Here is a 17,984-nt window from a genome sequence, read left to right on the forward strand (position 1 = left end):
AGTGGGATGGGAGGCAGGGGCGGAGCTCAAGCAGGGAGAAAGGAGGGAGTTAATTCTGCTCTTTAGGGGTCACAGCCAACAGGCAAGGGAGTTGGGGGGCTCAGTCAGCACCCACCTTGCCGCCCATGGAGCCTCCCTGGATAGCTTTTGCATAGTGACCAGCCAACTGGCCTTGGCCAGACCAAGGACGTAAGTTGGGGAGAGGCCCAGCCACTGCCCCGGGGCTCCAGGAAAGGGGACTGCAGAATGGACGCCTTGGTGGGCCCTGGGGAGTGAGCTGAGGGACGCATGGACCCGTCCAAGGGCCCAGCCAGAGGGGTGAGGCCGGCGAGGGGCAGGGCACACCTGCAGGAGCCCCCCCCCAGCAGAGCCAGGTGTGTCAAGGTGGTCCTCAAGAGTCCACAGAGAAAAGACGAAAGACAAAGTGAGAAAGAGGTCGTAGAAAATCTGCTCAGTCTGTGACAAAGAATGTCGGATGCAGGGGTGGAAAGTGCCAAAGTCCTTTATGCACCGGCTCGGGGCCAAGTGCCTCTGGAGGAGGCAGGGACAGGTTTCTGGCCGCCCAGCACTGGGGCCCGCGTGGCCAGCCACATGGCTTTGGGACGCCTGCATCCAGCCAGGGCTGAGGCCCCAGGCCGCAGCCCGCCCCCCAGCACCCGAGAAGCCCAGCCTGGATGCCGGTCACTAAGTGAGGTACACGGGTTGATTCCCTGGATGGGCTGCCCCTTCTGCCCTCAAAAGGTGCTGGTGGCCAGCCACCAGCCCCAGGGCCTAGCAGAGGAGCTCTGGGGGTGTGTAGGAGGGACCCAACTAGCAGGTCAGTGTTCTACGGCAGTAAAGGTGGGGGCACGAGGTGACACAGGCCCTGAAGGCAGAGAGGACAGAAGTGACACAGGTCCTAGGATGGACGGAGGGGCACAAGGTGACACTGGGCCTTCAGAGTGGTTTGTGACATGAGCAACCCAGGTGCCCAAGAAAGGGGTCACCTGAAGACACGGGGTCCCCAGGTGTGGTGAGGGGCACCAGATGACGCAGCACCTCCCAGGGGGAAATGTGGGGCTTCTTAAGACTCAGTGCTGGGGTCTCTCCCAGCCCCAAGGGCCGGGGCAGCTCCCAGGAGGGCAGAGCAGGCAGCCAGGGTTCCAGGGCCGCCTAGGCCCTGGGGCTCTCAGGAAATGGGCCCTTGGCCACCACAGGCAGGGCAGGCAGGCGGGGTGGGGGGGGGGGGACAGGGCGCTCCAAACCCGGCCCACCCCGCCCTAGCTCTCCTCCAGGTGGAGGCTGATGAACTCCTGGATGCACCTGCGGTACTGGAGCTCCGTGGGGCTGCTACCCGCCAGGGGGCCTGGCTGGCCTGGGGGCGCCTCGGCCTCTCGCATCTCCTCAGCCATGCGCGCCAGACGGAGCCTGGGGGAAGTGCGGTTTGAGACGAGCCGAGCGCCTTCCCCCGGCGAGCGCCTTCCCCCGGCGCCGCCGTGCCGCCCCGGAGCCCCACCCCCAGGGCCCCGCCCACGCTCACAGCGTGACTATGTCTGCGTTTGCCTCCTGGATCGCGATGCTCAGCGGGTCCTGCTGATCGTGGTCCAAGGCATGCTGGTCAGCTCCCCGCTTCAAGAACAGGCAGACCTGACTAATGGGTGGAGGGAACAAGTCGGGGCCGGGCCCAGGGTGGGTGAGGCGAGCCCCCGCCCCCCCCCAGGGCAGGAGGGGCGCCAGAGTCTCACCCCGTGCGCCCCAGGAGTGTGGCGTGGTGCAGGGGCGCCCGGCCCCGGCTGTCTCTTTGGTTCACGTCCGCTCCGTTTTGCAGAAGGAATTCACAGACAATCAAGGAGCCCTGGGGAACCGAGGACAGTTCAGACTCACCTGGGAAATGGCCCCTCGCCGGTCTCCAGGAGGGTACAAGGGGTCCTCGCATTCGTGCCATAAGAAAGAGAGCCCTGAAGATGCACCTGTGTCCCGCGCAGCCCCCGCCCCCCGCACCTGCTCACCCCTAGCACAGCCTGCACCAGCGGCGTCTTGCCCTCGTCCTCCGCGTCCGCCCAGTTGACCTCCGCCCCGTGCGCCAGGGCCATGGCCAGCGCAGGGAGGTCTCGGGTGCGCGCCGCACGGTGCGCCAGGAGCCCAGGGTGCAGCTCACGCACGTCTGCCAGGCCCCAGGCCTCAGCCTCTCCGTCCGCCTCACCGCTGGACTCCTCAGACTCTGCACCCTCTACGGGGAGGGGAGGGGAGGGGCAAGGTCAGGGGCTGCGAAATGGCCTGGAGTGGGGTTGGGGTTGGGGGAGGGCGGGGGCTGGGCTGCAGCGGAGGCGGGGAGGCGCGCACCCACCCTCCTCGGTGACGCTGTCCACCACGGAGCCTGCGCCGAAGGCCAGAACGTCCGAGCTGCCATCAGAGCTGCCCCCTAAGCCACTGTCGCTGCTCAGACCTGCGGGGTCCAGGGACAGATGGAGACCCTTAGAGTCCCTGACTCCTCCCAGAGCTCTGCTGGAAGGCTAGAACTCCCATCCATCCTCCAGGGAATGCCCCAGGGACAGGATCAGCCCTCACTAGGGGAGGGGAGCCCTGCCTAGGATGGGGCAAAAGGGGAGAAAACAGCTCAAAGGAGCCAAAGTAATGCACCCAAGAGCACAGCCCCCAGGGAAGCCCACCCTGTGGCAGGTCGGCCCTAGCAGGATGGATGGGCTGAAACAGAACCACGGACAGTCAGTGGGCATCCCGCCCTGTTTGTGGCGAGTGCATGCTGTGAGTTCACTGGGGACACCCCCAACCCCACCCCTCCCCCACAACACTGAGTGAAATCTCAGATGGCTTACCCAAGGGCAGCCCCAGACTCAGGAATGGTGAGGCAGCGCCCTCTGCTGCCGGAGGGCACCCCCTGGTCACCGCCCCCAGCCCTGTCAGTTCTTGGCCTGGGTCCATGCCTTCTGCCTACACTGCCCAGAGAGGCTCTATGGGTGCCCCAGACCACTGGGTGCCGATAAATCATTAACAGGAAGCCCTTGGTGGGAAACCCTGCTTGTAGCATTTGGCTCCCAACTCCAAGAGGAGCTGGGAGAGATGCACAATTGTCTCTCACAGGTTGGCTCCAGCACACAGCTGTCCAGGCCCCCAGCACGCACGCGCGCACACACACACACACACACACACACACACACACACACACCCAGGGCCCCCAGCACGCACGCACACACACACACACACACACACACACACACACACACACACACACGGGGCCCCCAGCACGCACGCACACACACACCTACATACATGCCTGTATGCACATCCAGCCACGCATCCATGTACACCCACATGCACTCACATACACATACTTACTCTGGTGTGCATACCGCACATGCGATTCGCACACATCACTCTTGAGGTTCATGGCCTCAGCCTCCAACTCAGTGGCCAAGTAACCCCAGACCCTCGAGATGCTATCTCAGCCTTAGCCCTGCTTGACCCCCAAACTCTCTCCAGCCCCAACCCAGTCCTTCCTGCAAGGAACACCGGTCCCTCCAGTCTGAGGAACTGAGCCAAGGGAAGAGGGCAGCAGGGGACTAGGGCCCTCACAGCACTTACTACGTGGACCAGCTGCAGCAGCCCCTGCATCGAAGTAGGAGAAGAGGGAGTCCAGCTCATCTGGGCAGAAGAGAGAGTCCCTCCGGAACTTGCGTTCCACAGCACCTGCTGCAGGGAGGTGGGGAAACTGAGGCCCAAGGCAAAGTAGGGTGCCCAAGTCCTGCTGGGAGTCCCTGCCTCCCTCCTGCCCTGCCCCACCCTGATCTTCCTGGGGCCTGGGGTTTGGTGGCTCATGCACCTGCAGGAGCCCGCTTCCCAACCCTGCGCGGGTGTGTGAGCAAAGGGTACGGCCTGCTGGTACCTGAGGACAGAGCAGCCACGGAGGGCGGGACAGGCTCCAGGCGGACCTTGCGGCGCGCTGTGGGGGCTCGGGGGGAGCTGTGGTGGCGCTGGCACTTCTGTGCCCGCCAGTGCCGAGGGGCCTCCCGGGCTGGTGCAGAGGGCAGCTTCCGCAGGAACTTCTTTTCCACATACTTGTCCTTGATCCAGGCCTCCTTGTCCTGCCTGGACCAGGGGTGGGTGTGAGGCTGCGCTCATGCACGGGGGCTCCCCTGGCCCCATCTAGGCTGCCCCCCCCACCTCACCTGGGGCTGCTGGCTGTGGGCTTCCTGCTGCCTGGCCCCTCGCACTGAGCCTCGTAGATCTGGTTCACGGTGCTGTTTCCCAACTCACACATCAGCTAGCAGGAGACAGGGGTGCGGGCATCAGCCCCAGCTTACAGGCCAGCCGCGCCCCAGGCTTGCAGACCTGGCTGTGGTAGCCTGGCAGCCTGTGGTGGCCTCATACACACCTTCAGCAGCTCTGGCTCCCACGAGTCCAGAGTCAGGGACCGCACCTTGGAGCAGTGGACACCCAGGCTCCTGGACAGGGAGGAGGCAGGGTGAGTCAGGGCGCGGCTGTACCCCAGCCCCCCGCCCCCCGGCGGGCCCACCTGTGGACGCCTGAGCACTCAATGCACAGCAGCACACCCAGGTTGATGCTGGCCCAGCGGGGGTCCGGCTGGCCACAGTCCCCACACCGGCTGTTGCCGGCCGCACTCTGCACACGCCGCAGCACACTCTCGCCCTTGACACTGCGCTCCCGAGAGTCCGTAGCAGAGTCGATGCTGCTCGTGGACGGAGATGCCGTGCGGTCCAGCCTCTGGGGGTGGTGTGAGGGGCCGCTCAGCCCTCAGGAGCTCCAGCCTCCCTCACCCCGGTGGGCCCCCTCCCCTTCCCTGGCCAGAGGTCTGGCACAGGCTAGGGTCGCTGAAGCATGAGCCTGCGTGCCCGTGTGTGCTGCATACTCACACGCACACAAGGGGCACGCCCGCAGGTACAAACACACGCTCACATTGCACACGAGCAGCCTGCAGGGACCGTCTCCCCGCCGCACACAGCCGTGCGCTCACACACGCAGAGGGTGTTGAGAAGGCCACACCTCACTGTAGCAGCTGTCTGGGCTCTCCCGGTAGGCGGAGGCAATGCTGGCTTGCACGGCTTGAACCCAGGCCTGCCGCAGCTTCTCTGAGTCAGCCTGCAGCATGCAGCTCCTGGAGGAAGGGGACCATCAGGCCAGGCAGGCAGGGGCTCCCTCCCCGACCCTGCCGCGGGGTGGGCCTCCTCACTTGGTGGGTGACACGACCTCAAAGCAGAACCTCCGCTCGATGTCCTCACATGGCTTCACAGAGCACAGACGGAGATCGTCCACCACCACGGTCAGCACGTCCTGCAGGCAGCACCACCGTGGCCCTTGGCCCCGCACTGACCACCCATTTATTGCTCTACTTTACGGACACAGACTGAGACCCAAACAGTCTCTGTCCCCTGACCATGGAGGCTCAGTGTCCTCGGCCCTGTCCGACCTCCCCCGCTCTGACCAGCCCACCCCAGGGTCCAGGTGGGGAGGGTCCCAGCCATCAGTGACCCAGCCCCAGCAGCCCTGAAGCGCACCTTGAGCTTCTTCTGGTAGACCAGCTGGCTGTTCTGGATGGAGAACCAGCGCCTGGGCAGGTGGATGGGCCAGGAGGGGGTCAGGCAGGGCCAACCCCATGTCTGCCCCACAGACCCCCCTGAGAAGGCCCCTCCCTCACCGGTTCCATGTCTTGAAGGCATTACTGGCCCTCTTGAAGAGGTAGCCCTCCATCACCACACCGCTGGGCGCGTCCACATCAAACTCCACTTTGGGCTCATCATAGGAGAAGTCCTGGGGGTGGTTGGAGCCCAGCCTCCAGTGAGTGTCCACCCCTGGTTGTGAGGACGCTGCCGCCCTGCCAGGCCCCCCCCCCCCCCCGAGCCAACGCTGAGGTGGGGCACTGCTCTCCACAGCCTCTTCCTGACCCCCGCAGAGACCGTTGCCCCGAGACCCCCACTGGGGGCAGACGCCTCACATTACAGCTGAGGGCCCCAAGAGCTCCATCCCCCACCGCACACCCCCAGCCTTGCAGGGCCAGCAGGCTCTGGGATCAGGAAGGAAGCTGCCCCCCCATCCTTAGTCCCCCATTCACAGTGCCAGCTGGGCCTGCTCCAGCCAGCCTGACAGAGCCCCATTCACAGGGACCGAGGACACACTGAGTGCCGTCCTGTGTGTCCAGCGGTAGGACAGGAGGCCCAGCCACCTGCTCCCCTGGCTGAGCGGGGGCAGAAAGGGACAGCTGCTGCCGTTCCTGTTCCCGCGGGGGAGGCGGTCCAGCTCAGCCCAAGTCCTGCTGGTGCCAGCCACCACCGACAGCAAAGGACTCACAGGTGCCGGGGAGGCCGAGGCCGGGAGGTGTCCTTGGTGCTGAAGCTCTGATGCGTGGGGGAGGGCAGAGGACCCCGCCCTGCCTAGTGCCTTCTCCCCTCACTCCCTCTCCCAGGGTACACGCCCACTCACCTGCAGCAGCGTCTGAGAGGGCCAGGAGCAGGAGGGGGTGTGAGGAGGGAGAGAGAGCCAGTGAATGACTGCCCACCCCACCACCCCGCCGCCAGGCTCCCAGTGGCTGGAAATAGCCACTCCCACCTGCAGCCCACCTCTACCCTGGGGCTGTGTGGGCAGGAGCCGGCAACTGAGGCCTCCTGAGACCACTACTAGTCTTGAAGGAAGGAAATCCCAGGTCCCAGCTCTAGCCCCAGCCCCAGCATCTGTGAGCCGAGGACGCTGGCCCCTCTGCCCACCCAGGGCTGACCTCTAAGTGACTGTCACAGGGCTGTCCCTCCTGCTCGGCCACATTGAGGCTCCTAAGGATGGAGACCTCTTCCCCTGAGTGCACATTTCAAAGAGAAGCAGCATCAGCCCCTGCAGGGTGGGCAGGCCTAGAGAGGGAATAAGGGGGTAGTGGTCTCTTGGGGGCCCCGAACGTGCAGGGAGGTCAGGAGCTGCAGGGCCTCACCCGCTGCTGGATGGCAGCGTGCTTCCGCTCCATGTCCCGCTTTTCCACTGCTGAGTCGATCACCAGCTGGTCTAGCTGTGGGGGAGGGGCGTCAGGGAGGGAGGTGACCACTCACCCGCTGAGACGGGTCCTGGGCCCTGCCCCCGCCCACAGTCTCACCTCGGCTGCCAACTTCTTCATGTAGGGGTCCAGCTGGTGCAGCAGGGTGTACCCTTGCTGGAAGAAGCCGTACTGGGCATGCATGAAGGACAGCATCTGGAGGTGGGTGTGGCACAGGGGACACCTGGTCCTCAGCAGCAGTGACCGGAGGACCCACCAGGTGTACTCACATCCCGCACAAGCCTGTACTCAAGGCCAGTGCCCCCACCCCACCCCCTCACCAATCACTCACAGAATCCAAGATTTCAAACTTCTTCTTGGCCTGGAGGACGTTGATCTGCCAGGGGACGGGTGAACAGGTGAAGGGTGTTGGGGCTGAGGTAGCCCATGGCCTGTCCCTTACCACAGAGTCCTCTCGGGCTGTTTGTGGTCCCCTGAGACCCCCAGCTCATCTTTGGCCCCCTGCACCTGTGCCAGCCTCACCCGCCCATGGTCACGGAGTCCTTCCCCACGTCAGGACTTTGGGTTCCTCCCATGAGCAACGACAGAAATTCTCACACCTGCTCCTAGGCCCCCCAGGCCCCCCTCAGCCCACCCCCTGTGGCCTGCAGCCTCACATTTGTCCCCAGCCCACCCCCACTGCTGTGCCTTTGCCTGGGCAACCCCCCCCCCCCCATGTTCCTTCCCGAGATCTGGCATCTGAGGTTTTCTGGAACCAGAGGGGTCCTCCCTCTGAAGGCCAGCTCGTCTGCAGGAACTAGGAGCAGCTTCCCACCCCCCCCAGGCCTGACCACTCCTTGCCCAGTGGCTGACCTGGAGCACATAATCCAGTGCCAGGTGACGGAAGCACTTCCGGGTGAGGGTCAGGGCACCTGTGGCCTCCTCCACCTCATGAGGACGGTTGCCGTGGGGCCTGGGCATTCCTCACGAGGGACAGCTCCATGTCCTCTCGAACTTTGTCAAACTGCTTCTTGGTCTCCTTGAACTTCCGCACGTCCCTGGGGGCCAGCAGGTGTCAGGTCGGGGGTCTTGGGAAGTCTCCGCCTTCGTGAGCTGCCCTCCCTTCCCTAAGGCCCTGTCCCAGCACCCCCAGCCCCTTGCCCAGCTCTCCTCCTCCCCCTCCCCCCTCCCCCTCCTCATCCCCCTCCCCCTCCCCTCCCCCCTCCCCCTCCTCTTCCTCATCTCCCATCCCTCTTTCCCCCTCCCTCTTCTTCCTCCTTGTTCCCTGCTCCCTTCCTCCCCCTCTTCCTTCTCCCTGCTCCCCCTACTTTTCTTCCTCCTCCATTTCCTTCTCCCTCCCCTTTTCCCTCCCCCCTCCTCCTCCCCCCTCCCCCCCCCCCCCCTTTTCCACCACTCCCCCTTCCCCCTGCCCTTTACCACCTCATTCCCAGGATCAGTCCAGCCCAGGGAGACCCCCTGCCTCACCCTGGACCCCAGACTCAGATTCAACCCAGCACCACTCAGGGGTGAGTGCCACAAACACCCCAGCTACACATGAGCTCAGACCTCCCCCCAGCCCCCACCCTTCCCTCCGCCACCCTAAATTCTTCTACAGGCCCCCCAACCCTCACCCTTTGCCTGAGGCCCTGCTGGCTACCCTGTGTGCTCCCTGACCCCACGCCCTGCTGGCTACCCTGTGTGCTCCCTGACCCCACACCCTGCCCTCCAGGCGCTGTTTCCTTGACCCCAGCCTCATCGCACCTCCAAGCCTTTGTTCCTGCTAAGTCCTCCACCCAGAGTCTTGAGGCCTTTGGCCAAGGCCTCTTCTTCGCAGGCCCAAGGATGCCCCCCAATCAAGCACAGCTGTGTCTGCCCCCCCCACTCCATCACAGGTGTCACCACCAACCCCTCCCAGGGACCCTAGAGGCCAGGCCTCCCTCGGGGGTCTGAGGACCACTCACTCTTTGACAAAACTGTGGAGCTGCTGCCGCACAGACCTCTGGGCCTGGTCGAACAGGATCTGGGGGCCGAGGGAGGGAGGTGGTGTTAGGGTCTATTCCTCTGCAGCTCCAGGGGCCAAGCCCCTGTCTTTCCAAGTAAGGCCCAGGGAAAGCCCCACCCAGCCCTGCCTGGGCCCCAGCTGGTTGCCCCCACAGAGCCAGCCTCACAGGGTCTAGGGGCGTGGGTGTGGCCCCAGGCCTGGGTTGGTGCCTGGAGGCCACAGCTGTGACCACCTGCCCTCTCCCCTACCTGGCTCTCAGCCAGACGATAGACCAGAGCTCTCCCAGACGGGCCCCCTCTCCTACGGCACCACCCCATGCCGACTCACACAGGCTACTGGGTGACACCCACCGCCTCCCAACCCTGGAGGCCACCTTAAGCATGGCCAGGCCTACAGTAGAAAGATCGGGTCAGAGCCCAGAGCTCCCAAAGGACTTGACCTAGGGGACAGGGGAGGGTGGTTTTCAGGAGCTGGAAGGGCCTCCCTACAGCACTGATTGGGCCCAGAATCAGATGCCCCCATCACAGGAGGAGGGCTGGGCCCTAACTAGGAACAGACAGACAGACAGACAGATGGGGCAGAATGAGCTATACTGAGCTGGTTTATTTCTAAACTTCCCCTGCAGGGGTGGAGCTCCTTGTTTAGTCTGGGGCTCTGGTTCCCAAGCCAGGGTCTGACCACCCACATGCGCCTTGGGCCCTATTCTGTGTGTCTATGCTAGGGGCTCTGAGGGGCTCAAGGTCACCCAGATCCAGCCTGGGTAGCAGTGAGGCTGGCAGTCATCCAGGGGCCCAGGGGTCAGCCTGGAGATGCTCCTACTGCCTGGCCCGATACCTCTGCTTAACTGGGGGGCCCTGCATGGGCCTCTGAGGTATCCCCCATCCTGAGACCCCAATGCCCTCAGACCTGGGCCATGTTGCTCCCCCCTCCCACCCCCAGAATCCAAGTACCTCCCCACTGTCTGGCCCCCACCTGGGACACGGCAGAGCACCTCAGTGACATCCCCCCCACCCCCACAGACCAGAGGAATAGGAACGTGGCTTCCCAGCAGTGGCCAGCTCAGCTCCCTCAGAGCCAGCTGAGAGCACTTCCAGGCTGGGCGGGGCCTGAGGGGAGCCAGTGGGGGGGCTGCCTGCGATGGGAAGCCAGAGGGATGTGCCCTGGGTCAGGCCCCCCACACATCACCCCACTGTGGCCAGGGCTTACCATGTGGTAGTTGACCATCTCCTGCAGGCTGTCTCCAAACCTCTGCAGACATTCCTAGGGGGAGACGTGGTAGGGAAGACCCCTTGCTCAGGTGAGACAGCTGTGTTCCTAGGGTGGCTGGCACCTCCTCGTCCACAAGGTTTCAGAACTACCCGCCCCCGCAGCCCAGCACAGATGCCCGCCTGTGCCCACCCCTGTCTAGAGGTCCGAGCTCAGTGCCCCCTCACCGAGATGACGGTGTCGCCCTGGCACTGCTGGGACAGGTCTCGAACACCACTCACGAAGAGTCTGTTGGTGGTGACATAGGCCTTGCCAGCCTCGATCATGCCACTGCACAGTTTGACCAGCTACGGAAGACAGAAGGAGCAACATTCGCGCTGCCTCCAAGTGGCAGCCCTCACCTCCGAGAGACCAGGCCACAGAGGTGGGAACCGCCCAGAGGCAGCCAGAATTCAGCTCAGGACCCATCTGTGCCCAGGACACAGCTGTCCCTGAGGAACCAGCCCATTCTTTGAAACCCACCTGACCCATAGCAAGGTGCCATGAGGGGCTTGGCTCCAGAGCAGAAGGCTGGAGCAGGACAGGGAAGCCCAGAGCGGGGGAACCGAGGGCGGGAGTGGGCATGTGGTCTTGGCCAAGGGCTGGCAGGACCGGCCAGCGAAGGCACTCAGGGATGCTGCACCTCCTTTCTCCCTCCTCTCCTCCCCGGCCCCTTCCCTTGGGCCCCCAACCCAGTCCCTGTGAAGCACCCTGGGCACCCCTGGCCCCACCGAGGCCAACCCCCACTTCATGGGAGACTCACATGTGCAAGCAGCATGTGCACCCTGGGACAGGTATGGTAGGCCACAGCCGGGGGAGAACGAGGGACAGCCCCAGGTCCTGTGCACCGCACACAGAGGTGGCACGCCCTGCGCACACGCGCACACACGCACGCTCTCGCACACACGCATGCCTGTGCGTGAACCCAGTCAGGGCCAGGCATGGGGGCAGAGAGGCAGCCCTGGACCCTCCAGGCACCCCGGGCCCCGCCTTCACCTTGTCTAGTTTTGCCTCGATCTCCACCACGTCAGTTTCCACCTCATCAATAGTAGCCCTGCAACAGGAACGAAGGTGGCTGCAGACCAACCCACCTCAAGCCACAGGGCCCAAGCGTCAGGTCAGGCTGGGGCTTCATCACCCCGTGCTTCTCCCCTCCCTATGAGGATGTGCAGTGGGTCCGGCTACCTGCTCTGGTCAGCCCCGCTGCTGTCCCATGCTCCTCAGACATGGAGGAAACGGAAGCTGGGAAAGGCAGATGCCCCCCTGGGCAGAGAGTGAGGGACTGTTACCCAGGTCCAGCTGACTCCACAGCCACCCAGCACCCAGCACCAGCCCAGGCAGGAAGAGGCCCAGTCAGCTGTGATGTTCCCATCTGGGGTCTGGCTGCTGTGGGCCCAGGGGCAGGAGGTCAGACAAGCCCCCGAGGATAGAGGGAGGGGCTGCAACTTCCTGGCCACTCTCCTGGCTGGGCCACTGTGCTTCTCCGGGGCTGAGTTGACCCCAGACCCCACCTTGGGCCCGTGGACCCCAGGGCAGACCAGTCTCAGGGCCCGTAAGCATGGGCCCACTGCTTTCTCTGGTCTGGCAGCAGCGTGAGACCCCAGACTAACTGTGGAGGGGTGCCCCCTGGCACCTCCAACCTCAGAATGCCAAACAGCACAGTTTGCCCAAAGGGAGTGGTGGGACAAGCTTCAGAGGCGCCCACTCCCACCACGACAGCCTGACAGTGGGGCCGCCTCAGGGAGCTAAGAGTTAAGGAATGACATCACCAGAGAGGCCACAGACGGGAGAATCCCCGGAAGGCGAGGCAGATGGATCGGGCACGTGACCCCCCTCCCTTGTTCTGGGAACAGGAAATAGGGAAAGAGGGCCAGGAGCCCAGCGCCACCCCCCACCCCCCCAAGCCGCTCAGCTGGTGAACTGGGCCCATCTGGCCTCCTGGGAATGAAGGACAACCGGGCATGAGGGCCAGGGGTGAGAACAGGGGCCCAGGAGAAAGAGGCAGGCCTCCAGGGACAGGTCTTCGGTGGGGGCGGGGGCAGAGGGAAGGCCATCCAGGTATAGTGGCCCCTCGCTGCCCCCATGGCCCGCAGGGGGGCGCTGCGTTCCAGGGTTTCCCAGGCCTGCGGTCAGGGACCTGGTCCCTCACAAGAGATGTATAGTTCTGCGTGCCCACAACTGGGAGCTGTAGGGAGGGCACCAGGCCACCCCAGCCAGGGACTTTGGAAGCTTCCCACCACCCTCTCTGGCAGGACATGGGCTCCTTCCTGGGCAGCGCCCATCCCTTCCAGTGGAACTAAGGGAACTCTGAGTTCCAGACAAGGGACAGACCACCCACCCAGGAGTAGAGGCAGCCCTGAGCAGCTGCTGCGCTTGGGCAAGGAGGGGGTCCCCCCGCAAGGGTGGGGCCGCCGCACCAGATGCTGATGAATGTGCTCACGGGGCCAAGGTGGGTGCTCTGCAGGGAGCAAAGAACCAGCACCCTGTCCTGGGAGGCTCAGCCTCCAAGGACCTAAGGCCTTCTCTCCTGCCCTCCCTCCAGGATTTCTTCAGCAGCTTGGATGACAAGGAGGAGGGTGAGGCCGGCTTCCCCACCAAAGCCATGACTCAGCGCCTGAAGCCCCACCCAGGGGAGGGGGCACCAAGAACAAGGGGGCAGCACCTCCAGGCCTGTCTGGAAGAGTCTGGACTCTCCCACATGCCTCCCAAGGCTGTGGGGCTCTCCCCAGGCCAAGAGCATGTAGGCATGGTCCCTCTTCCCAGGGCTGGGGCCACCTGGCCCCACATCACTGACTACAGCCTCCCAACCAGCCCCACTCTGGCTCACCCCAGGCCAGCCACCAGGAAGTCCCAGGTTACATTTCAGTGGCAGGGTGAGGGTGAGGAGACAGTGGGACCCCAGGAGAACCTCAAACCCACACTGAGTTAAATCTCAGCCCAACCCGAAACCCACACAGTGTGGCTTCTGTGGCCCAAGGTTCAGATGAATCTCCTCAGCCCCCACCCCAGGCCCAGAAGGGCACTTTCCTGGGGTGGCCCATCCCTGCCAGAGGAAGCATGGCGAAACCCAGGCAGCCACTGCACCCACTGTGGGCCACAGACAGACCAGGCTAGAACAGGAGGAAAGGCCTGGAGGTGAGTGGGGTGACATGCCCCCAATCCAACCAGGCAAGTTGGGCCTGGACCCCTCCACTCAGGGGAAGAAGGACCGACCATGGGGCTTCTGAGCAAGGGGTCGGGGTGAGACTATGGTACCTCAGTCAGAACCAAGGCCCCAGCTGAGGCTCCAGCTACATCTCCCCCCACAGCCTGGGTCCTGGAGGACAGTGGGCAGCGGTGGGGGCCCAGGATTGCGGGTGCCTGAGTTGCTCACACCCCCCTCCCTCAGTCAGTCAGGAACAGCAGCTGGGAGAAGGCAGAGAGTTACCCCCCAAAACCCTCTGTCCGGGGGCCCCTCCCTGGGCCAACGCTTGACCCCTCATCCTAGTCTCCCCAAGCCTTTGCTGCTGACACCCTTGTGTGACGGTTGTGCAAGGGGCCCAGGGGTAAAGGCACCAATGCCGAGGCTCACCAGTGCATCCACACGCAGGTCCTCTGCTGGCACACCCAAGACTCAGCAGGCACACACACACACATGACCAAACACACATGTGCTCATGTGCAAGCAAATGTACCTGCATGTAGTGACACAGCGTACACACAGACATGTGCGCTCACGGATAGGACATACGCACAGGCCTACAGACACGTACGCCTGGTGCGGGAATATACATGAGCAAACTAACATGGGTGTTTTGTGCTAAAGCTCCCCTGTGCATGATAAACACGCAGTACAAGTATGCACCCACAAGAGGGGTTAGGAAGTGACACGCACACATGCACACATCAAGCACGCCAGCCCAGGGGTGCAGCCCCCACCCACACATTCAGGGTCTGGCCCCTCCAGGGAGGGTCCAGAGGAGCAGAGCTCACACGTAGGCACCTGCTACACACAAGGTGCTCCGTGGTGCACATGGATAAGCCAAGCCTGCGCTCCCCGAAGGACTAAAAAGACCAACCCAGGGCTGGGCACAGTGCACAGCCCCTACCCGGAACTCCCACCCAGGCTTGCTCAGCCTAGACCCCACCCTCAAGGCCCCTAGGTCACCCCTGACAAGCAGCCGGCCCCAGGCTGAAAACGTGGCTCCGGCTGCCTGACCGCCATGCACTGCTCTGGTCACACCGATGAAGACATATCCCTGGGACAGACACCCCTCGCACCCAGACCACCCTGGCCAGAGCTGGACTGCAGGGCCAGGAGGGTCTCAGCCCTGTGCAGGTGGCCAGCACGATGCAGACACAAAGCGGGGGGGTGGACACTACCACGGAGAGGTGTCTATACTGGCGGCCACCCCACCCCCACGCGCACAACCTCCGCGCGAAGTGACCAGCAGAAGGGGCATCTTTTGTTCAAGGCCTTTGGGCCCCGGGCTGCGGGCTTTGTCCGAGGCGGAGTCCTCCAGCTCCCATCACCGGCTCCCGCGCCCGTCACAAAGGCGGCAACGACAACCCCCCCTCTGCGCCCACCCACGGCGGCCCCGGGTGCCCGGAGGGGGCGGCGACCCCCGACGACCACAAAGGGACGCGCCGTCTCGGGGGCGCACCTGAAGCGCGGCGAGTCCTTGATGCACTCCTCGAACTCCACCGTCATGGCTGCGGCGGCGCGCGGCACTCACTGGCACGAGGACCGCAGCGCTCCGAGCGGCATGCCCGGCCGGCCCGCTCGTCCGTCAGCCGGCCCGCCCGCGCCGCGCTCGGCGCCCGCCCGCCCCGGATTGAGGCCGCCGCGCCCGCCGCCCCCGCCCCGCCTGTCACCGCCGGGGAATGTCGCCAAAGTCCGCCGCCCGCGCGCGCCGCCGGCTGTCACGGCCGGGGAGCGTCGCCAATGTTCGCCGCCCGCGCGCGCCTCCCGCTGTCACGGCCGGGGAGCGTCGCCAAACGCCTCTCCCTGAGGCTCAGCCACGCCTGGCTCGGGCCCGGACGCCCCGTCGTCCCAACCTCTAGTTCCCAGGCCACCCCGGCCTGGGAAGGAAGTCGGACCCAGCCACAGTCGGCCTGTCCGCGGGGCGCGGGGAGGCCGCGAGACTGCTCGCTCCAGCGATGCGGCCTTTGCGCAACTCGGCGCATTTGCAAAAAACCGCTTGCGCGGAACGTGGGGACGGACCCACTCCAGAACAGTGGGGCGTGGGTGAGCGGGGTTGAGAGGATGGATGAATGAGTGCCCGCCCGCGGGAGCCCCTTCTGGGCGCCGCTGTCGGAATCCGGCCCACGGGCTCTTCTGCGACTCGGCAGTTTGCACCCAATCCCTTAGTTCGGCCCCGCCCCCCGCTCCCGCCCCTAGCAGCCGTAGGGCGGGTGAATGCGGACCGCCGAGGCGGGGACCAACGCTAAGGCGCAGGCGCGGGCGCGGGCGCAGCCGGGGGCGTGGCCATACCGCCTTCCCGCGCGCGCAGGCGCGCGTGCTAGGCACACGTGCAGGCCCGCTGAGCCAGGCCGCGGTCCGCCGACTCCCGTCATGGGCCCTGCAGCAGGCTCGGTGACGGCGCGCTACCTCGTGTACTTCCAGTACTTGGGCACGGACTTTAAGTACGTCTTCCGGACCTCCCATCCGTGCCCGCAGCCCCGACGTGTATCCCGGCGCCCGACGTGGGAGGGGGGCGGGAGCTAAATTTAGGACCCGCACCTCTGGTAGCCGGGCCCAACGCCCGGGGGAGGGAACAGACGGGGAGGGCCGCAGAGGGCGGGACAGGGCCGGAACTCGGCCAGCTAACCTGAGCCGGTCTCTGCCCACAGCGGGGTCGCGGCCGTCAGAGGCTGCCAGCGCGCCGTCGGGGTCCAGAACTACCTGGAGGTGAGCTCTGCCCGCCAGCCGCCCGGAATGGAAAGAGGGAGACACGAGGGAGGGGCAGATGGGAGCCCCCGCGCCTCTGGGCCCCGGTCTTCGCCCCCGCGCTGCCCATCCCGCCCCAGGCGGCTCTGTCCCCCCAGGAGGCTGCAAAGCGGCTGAATTCGGTGGTGCCGGTCAAGTTCACTATCTCCAGCCGCACGGATGCCGGGGTCACGCCCTGTGCAACGCCGGCTCACCTGGACGGCCAGCGCCGCTCAGGCCAGGCCCCCCTTCTCCCCAGAGGTCCCTGGCAGAGGCTCTCAACGCCCACCTGAAGCACCCGGCCATCCGGTGAGCACCCATCTGCTGTCTCCAGACTGGTCCATGGGGGTGGAGGCCGTAGGTCGGGAAGGACCCGGTGTCTGGACAAAACTTTGGGAGTGACAGAGATACCAAGGTGTCACTTGGGTGGGTGGAGGGATCCTTCTGGTGTGCCTAATCCTGTTCCCACAGGATAGTGCAGGCTTTCCGAGTACCTGGTGACTTCCATGCCCGCCATGCAGCCACATCCAGGACCTACTTGTACCGCCTGGTCACGGGCTGCCACCGGCCTGACCAGCTGTCAGTGTTTGAACGAAACCGATGCTGGGCACTGCGGGCAGGGTGAGTGTGGGTGTGCGTGAGTGGGAGAGGGCTGTCAGACCACCTGGGCTGGCCACTCTCTCCTGACCAGTCACCTGGCTCCCTGCAGCTGCTTGGATGTGGATGCCATGCAGGAGGCTGCCCAGCACCTCCTCGGGACACATGACTTCAGTGCCTTCCAGTCAGCTGGCAGCCCAGCCACTGGCTCAGTGCGCACGCTGCGCCGAGCCTCCGTGTCCCCTGACCCAGGCAGCCCCTTTGTCCTCGCCCAGGAAAACAGGTAAGGAAGGGCACCCTGCACACTGGCCAGAGGCTGGGGGAGCTGGATTTAGCGCCTTCCCTGGCAAGGGGTGTACACGGCCCTGTCCCCAGTGCCAAGCTCCCTAGAATGGCTCTGTTGCCCCTCCCACTCAGTGCCCCTACCCTCAAGTGAAGCTGAGGGTGGGAACCAGTCTCCCCCAGACCCTCCCCTTGTCCACCTCCTTGTTTGGGGTCACAGTGTGGACTCAGGGGCTCCTCTGGCCTAGGCATCACAAGTGCCTGTATTTCTAGGTTGCAGTTCTGGAACCTGGAATTTGAGAGCCCGGTCCTTCCTGTACAGACAGGTGGGTTCTGCCCTGGGCCTCCAGGGGGTGGGGGTGGCCCCCAGGGGTTGGGCCCCTATGGCAGTCTTGGCTTTGGGTTGCAGGTGCGGAGAATGACATCTGTGCTGGTGGCTGTGGGGCTGGGGGCTTTGATGCCTGCTCAGGTGAAGGTGATCCTGGAAAGCCGGGACCCCCTGGGGCAGGCACCAGGCACGTTGTGGCCCCAGCCCATGGCTTATTCCTCAAGTCAGTGCTATACGGGGGCCTCGGTAAGAGTTCGCTGCCTGGAAAGGTGCCTGCATGCATCCCACTGATTGACTCCCTCCTCCTAAGGCTGAGTGCTTGATGGAGGAGGGGCTCTTGGTGACAGCACAGCTGCAGCCCTCATGTGTCCTGCTAGCAGGTGGGAATCCAGCCTCTGTTCAGCAGGAAGGCGAGGAAACCTCAGGTTGGCCAAAAAATCTCCAGCTGGAGACCAGCAGCCCAAAAACAGGAGGCCTGGAGTAAGGTACCTCTTCCCCTGGATCCCTAGACCTAAGTCATACTCCTGACCTGGGCCCTAGGATCATGTTCCTAGTAGAGCAGGGAGATTGAGGGGGCTCCTCTCAGGGAGTAGGGAGCAGCTTGAAAGGCAGGGGCTCTGCAGCACAGATGAAGCTGTGGACCTAAGGCCAGGCC

General features: G+C 64.6%; 2 protein-coding genes across 2 annotated transcripts in view; one reads left to right on the forward strand and one right to left on the reverse strand.

The window, feature by feature from the left end:
• ACAP3 (ArfGAP with coiled-coil, ankyrin repeat and PH domains 3) overlaps positions 1-15,057 on the reverse strand; it is a 15,128-nt gene extending 71 nt beyond the window's left edge. Inside the window, 25 exon segments of the mRNA XM_027611257.2 lie at positions 1-1,407; positions 1,520-1,630; positions 1,725-1,834; positions 1,989-2,209; positions 2,327-2,425; positions 3,580-3,687; positions 3,881-4,083; positions 4,164-4,258; positions 4,370-4,439; positions 4,511-4,719; positions 4,999-5,110; positions 5,186-5,286; positions 5,511-5,562; positions 5,651-5,763; positions 6,433-6,444; positions 6,929-7,003; positions 7,088-7,183; positions 7,320-7,364; positions 7,841-7,930; positions 7,932-8,025; positions 8,929-8,987; positions 10,176-10,229; positions 10,403-10,522; positions 11,211-11,268; positions 14,858-15,057. The exon segment at positions 1-1,407 is cut by the window's left edge and continues 71 nt beyond it. Coding sequence (XP_027467058.2) covers positions 1,260-1,407; positions 1,520-1,630; positions 1,725-1,834; positions 1,989-2,209; positions 2,327-2,425; positions 3,580-3,687; positions 3,881-4,083; positions 4,164-4,258; positions 4,370-4,439; positions 4,511-4,719; positions 4,999-5,110; positions 5,186-5,286; positions 5,511-5,562; positions 5,651-5,763; positions 6,433-6,444; positions 6,929-7,003; positions 7,088-7,183; positions 7,320-7,364; positions 7,841-7,930; positions 7,932-8,025; positions 8,929-8,987; positions 10,176-10,229; positions 10,403-10,522; positions 11,211-11,268; positions 14,858-14,904 — 2,502 coding nt within the window. The 5' untranslated portion in view covers positions 14,905-15,057 and the 3' untranslated portion in view covers positions 1-1,259.
• Positions 15,058-15,707: 650 nt separating this feature from the next.
• Positions 15,708-17,796, forward strand: PUSL1 (pseudouridine synthase like 1). The gene is given in 10 exon segments (XM_027611369.2): positions 15,708-15,839; positions 16,047-16,104; positions 16,242-16,364; positions 16,367-16,431; positions 16,594-16,743; positions 16,832-17,002; positions 17,275-17,305; positions 17,307-17,327; positions 17,411-17,507; positions 17,510-17,796. Coding segments are annotated over 10 exon segments (930 nt in total). The 5' UTR covers positions 15,708-15,768; the 3' UTR covers positions 17,653-17,796.
• The last annotated feature ends 188 nt before the right edge of the window (positions 17,797-17,984 follow it).

Source organism: Zalophus californianus, chromosome 4 (assembly GCF_009762305.2).
Source record: "Zalophus californianus isolate mZalCal1 chromosome 4, mZalCal1.pri.v2, whole genome shotgun sequence".
In the NCBI taxonomy this organism is placed as follows: Eukaryota; Metazoa; Chordata; class Mammalia; order Carnivora; family Otariidae; genus Zalophus; species Zalophus californianus.